Source organism: Bombus fervidus, chromosome 18 (genome assembly GCF_041682495.2).
Source record: "Bombus fervidus isolate BK054 chromosome 18, iyBomFerv1, whole genome shotgun sequence".
NCBI classification, from domain to species: Eukaryota; Metazoa; Arthropoda; class Insecta; order Hymenoptera; family Apidae; genus Bombus; species Bombus fervidus.
The window spans coordinates 5,119,604-5,124,335 of record NC_091534.1 but is presented as its reverse complement, the minus strand read 5'-3'; the positions used below and the strand labels follow the sequence as shown (position 1 = coordinate 5,124,335).

Below are 4,732 nucleotides of genomic sequence, written 5' to 3'. Positions count from 1 at the left end.
TTTCAATTTAGCTGCATCGTTTGCAGTCCATTCGGCCACAAGATTTAAATATCAATCCTCTGTCCTTTGGTGATGCGTTACTTGATTTTATACTTAAAAGTTTCTGTTTATAATGGAGAATAGATTTTATTTACGACTATTGAATAGAAATTATTAAATATTCTGTGTAACTCACCGTAGTATCAAATGGAGTATCTTTGGATATCTGTAGCCGTTTACCGCAAACTCCAGGTAATTTCATAAGCATATCAGATAAAAAGTGTGTAATTCTAGATTCTTTTTCTCTATGTGGAATAATTTCTAATGGACTAGTTGCTACACACATTCGAGGATATGTAAAAACTTTGGATTTGGAAATTGAAAATTTAATTTCATAAAATAAAATTCCATCTTTATTTTTTGGAAAATAATATCCATACTAAAACGTTATACATATTAATATACATAAATAATATTTGAAGGGAAATTGCAAGATGAATAAACATAGATATTGTCGTTCATACCATATTTTTCCAGTGTCTACGTAATTGGTCACAATCTTTGAAAGCACATTTTGCTGCAAGATCTTTAGATACAGATAATAGTTTGCCTTTTTTTTTTTTTGCACTACAGAAAATAAAAAAAATTTTATTTTCAACCAAATATACATATATATTGCACTAAATGAAATACCTTACTGTTACCTTGGTAACACATGTACAAATGGAAGATTATAACGAGATAAATCTTTACGGTCTGCTAAAAAATGTGATATAATAGATGGTGAAAGACAGTCTTCAAGTCTTACATATGGAATTTTAAGTATTTCTGCATAAAGTTGCAAATACATTTTCCTTTCTAAAAACTTTTTAATGTTAATATTTCTCACATTATTTTAATATTAGTTATACGAAGAACAAAATTAGATTTTCTATTACCCCCTCCTATAAGTATATCTAATTTTAATGCTCTAGTTGCTTCTATAAAGTTGTAAAAATTTTGTTCCTTCAACAAAGTAATCATCAACTTTATTGCACAAAGGAGCTATCTTAGTTTGTATCGTATACCTAAGACAACTTTTATCAACTTTTGTAGCAACTGATCTTAATCCTTGATACTGACAGAAATAAAAACCAGTTTATCATGGAAATAATATATTTAGAGTCAACAAAGATTTGTATCGTGAATATACGACTAGTTGAAAATTTCTCAAAATTTTGTCCAATCTACCAGTTTCAGAAAATTGTTTATGCGTTATAACAAATATATATCTTTCTGTAGCCATTACTGGTGAAGCAATAACGTCCGATATTAAATGAATAAATAATGTAAAATTCTATTGGTAGTAAAATATAAGGATCATTAAGATCATTAAAATCATTAAGTATAATATTATGGAATACAAAGTTTTTGATTCGCAGAATTTGCCCTTGACTTACCGGCATTTCATTGTTTGCCAATAAAAATGTGATTTTGCCGATGGATCGTGAACTTCAACAAAATCAATTTCGCAAATTGCACAACATAGGTTACTCTTTTCCGGAAATAAAGCGTACAGAACCGACTGTTCTTTTTTTTTATTCATAAGATTACAAGCATCCATTATATATAATTGCTTGCTATTCTTAATTATTTGATGTTCTTGTAGATCCAATTTATACTAACAATTTTTCAAAAACGTATTTTCGAATGAATAGCCAACATTTAAAATTCTAAAAGTTGTAGTAAAATTTTAAATATGACTTTTAAGAAGAAGCTTTATTCTCAATTATGTTAAAATTAAACTTGCATGTGAGACATCTAATCTTTTCATATTTAAAAGAAATTTAAAATCTTGTTAAGTAAAAAGACGACACTTTTTCTATTACCAACAGTTTCGTTTTACTAACAATAAGGGCAATAAAACAGGGAACAATCAGTTAGATTACTAAAAGAAAAGTTAACTTTATTCAGATAAGATAAATAATTCAAATTAATGTTTAATTAAGTAACACTTGAAAAAGTAAAAAATGTATTTGATTAGTTTAATATTATGTTTCTATTTACAAATTACTGTAGAAATAGTACTAAAAGTAAAATATTTTCTCATTTCCTGATACATACATATACACTTAATTTAACCGTACGTAGTGTCACACATTTTAATGTGTGTACGTCATTTTTAAAACATTATAAAGTATATTCATATAAAAGATAGGTATAAACTAATTTATATATGTACATAATTATATATATAGATGTGCATGTATTATGGCAAATATATGTGAGTTAGGGCTTTAATTTCTGTTTTGCAAATTATGCATCGTGCAAAAGCACGCGAGCAATACCAGCATGTTACTAAATGTCCACAGGGTAGGAATATAATTGTTCCATCTCGTTCCGTGCAAACTTTACACGATCGAGTATCTTTCAATTTTTTATTTTTTTGCTCCAGAGCAGCTAAAATAGTAAACAGTATATTTAAATATAATATATAATAAAATTTATTATACGTGTACAGTTTTCACACAAATTAAAGAATTTGTGATTTTATTTTTATTACTTACCAAATTTCTCAGCGAGAGTCATCTCGTTAGTTTCCTCTTCACTATCGGATCTCGTATCGTCATCAACTATTGGTTCCTGAAATAAATGTAATGTACATAAGTATATATTGGAATTATTAATTATACATATGGTTCATGGTGTAAGTTTCTTTTCTTTCTACTTACTTCTTCATAATTTTCGTAGATGTTTTGGTGTGTTAGATCATTAACAAACTGGTGGCCACGAACTGTTATTAAGTAACAACAGCTTGGAGACGAAATTGCATGTCTAGCCCATGGATTTTCTCCTGGACTCCATCTTGCTACACCAAGTCCACAATGATAACAGATAGACATACGATCTCTTTCGTTATAGTAAAAGCCTGCATCGGCTAATAGTTCTTTACTCATAGATGTATCAGTAAATGTTGAGAATGAATTTAATCGGGATTGGTAAGTAATATAATCCAAATTTTGTGGTTTCTTAACTTTTTTTAGTCCCAAACGGCTAAGATCATATGCCGTCGGGTCTTCTGCATCTGTTACAAATCGATGGTCATTAAAATCAAAGGACTGCGAATATTCTAAACCATAACGACATAATATATTTCCATTTCTTCGTTCTGTCGGTTGAATTTCATCAGGGTGTGTACCAATTGGCACATTACCGCAATCTTCATTGCGGACAAACCTGCACTCTGGAGACCATATCTCGTGAACTTGCATGGGAGTACGACCCTCTAACCAGTGACTTACCACCACTCGACACACAAAACATTTGACTCTATCCATTTTGCCTGTATAATAGAATCCTGCTGCTGCAAGACTGGCAGGGTCAACGAGAGGTACAAGCCAGTTTCGAAAACTCCAAAGTCTTGCTGCTTCAAAACGAAAATCACCATGATGTTTTCGAATGCCACGCGACGTCGATGGAACCGACGACACTGGATTAATCATTGGTTCCGGCATCCGGTACCGGTATCGGTACCGGTGCCAACGATTGGTATATGCCGGTATCGGTATCTGAATCACATCAGACGAAATTGAATCGTCTGACGATTCTTCGTGTTCTGGAGATTCTTCGTATTGTGGTAGCACAGGTTGGATGTTAGATATATGCAACATCTTGTCCTTATTGTCACTTGTAGAGTTTTCACACCTATTTAAAGGAAAAAAAAAAAACCGAAAAAGAAAGAAATTAAAATACCTAGTAATTGTAACAAGCCGATATTATCGAAGTAATCTCAGTTCCGTGTGTTTTAGCGCAAAAGTTAAAAATTGTCTTTGAAGAATTACAGCGATTTTAATTGATATTTGAAGCGTTTGAAGGATCCCGAAACTTTCTGTACAATCTACATAAATTCTTTCGCTACGATATTTTGACTTACAAATCGTAAAACGTTTTTAATTAATTTATTTTCGAGAAATATTATACGTGTACAGTTGATCAAACAGAAGTATATTATAGACAAAACTTACGAATATGAGATGTTTAGGTATCGCTACAACAGCTCACCAACTCTTCAAATGGAATCTTGACAAGGATTTAATATCCTGTACTTGTATATTTTTTATTGTTAAATTTACAAAAACTGCACTATCGTACGAACCAATCACACAAACTATTCCACTCTTACAGTAATACCGAACTTTGAATCCTAAAACTTTGAATCCTTGCTGCTAGTACCTGCCTATTTTATATTACTATCCCTACCACATTACTCCTTCATCCCACCATAAGGCACTGTGCCGAGTGCACAAGTTGTCGACCAATCAAATGTCACTGATGCTCCGCCCCTCACCGTACCGCCCCTTATGTACCGTGTTGTATGTACCGTATTGCCTGTATATAAAATAATAAAATTATTTTTACAAATAAGTACACAAGTTTTTCAATATGTGAAACATCAGGCTTTCTGCAGGAAAATTCAACCGTTTCTAACGTTTTATAAATTAATTTTCAGATAAAGTTCTCTCGCGATGCGAATAATAAGACGCCGTAGCATTATCTTATATTATATTTTATCTATCAAAGCACATCACTTGTCACTTTTCGCAAATGTTCCTTACGTTTGCCAACGATATACCATATATTTAGTTTGCCAGTAAAATTGTTAATTGCGTATGCACTAGATGATAATAAAAACGAAGATTGAAGCTATTACTTAAAGCAATACACTTTGCATGAAAAGCAATTAAATCTTGAAAAATATTGAAAGAAACGTTGT

At 31.3% G+C, this 4,732-nt stretch overlaps 1 protein-coding gene across 1 annotated transcript; it reads right to left on the bottom strand.

The window, feature by feature from the left end:
- Nucleotides 1-2,517: 2,517 nt before the first annotated feature.
- Nucleotides 2,518-4,223, bottom strand: LOC139996429 (baculoviral IAP repeat-containing protein 7-B-like). The gene is made up of 3 exons (XM_072020801.1): nucleotides 4,219-4,223; nucleotides 2,691-3,663; nucleotides 2,518-2,601 (listed from the first exon to the last, which is right to left on the bottom strand). Exons 1-3 carry the CDS (start codon nucleotides 4,221-4,223, stop codon nucleotides 2,518-2,520), a joined length of 1,062 nt encoding a protein of 353 aa, XP_071876902.1.
- Between the last annotated feature and the right edge of the window lie 509 nt (nucleotides 4,224-4,732).

Coding starts and splice junctions, on each gene's coding strand:
- LOC139996429 (XM_072020801.1), bottom strand. Junction 2,602..2,690: donor TCTACGAAAATTATGAAGAA/GTAAGTAGAAAG, acceptor CATTTATTTCAG/GAACCAATAGTTGATGACGA.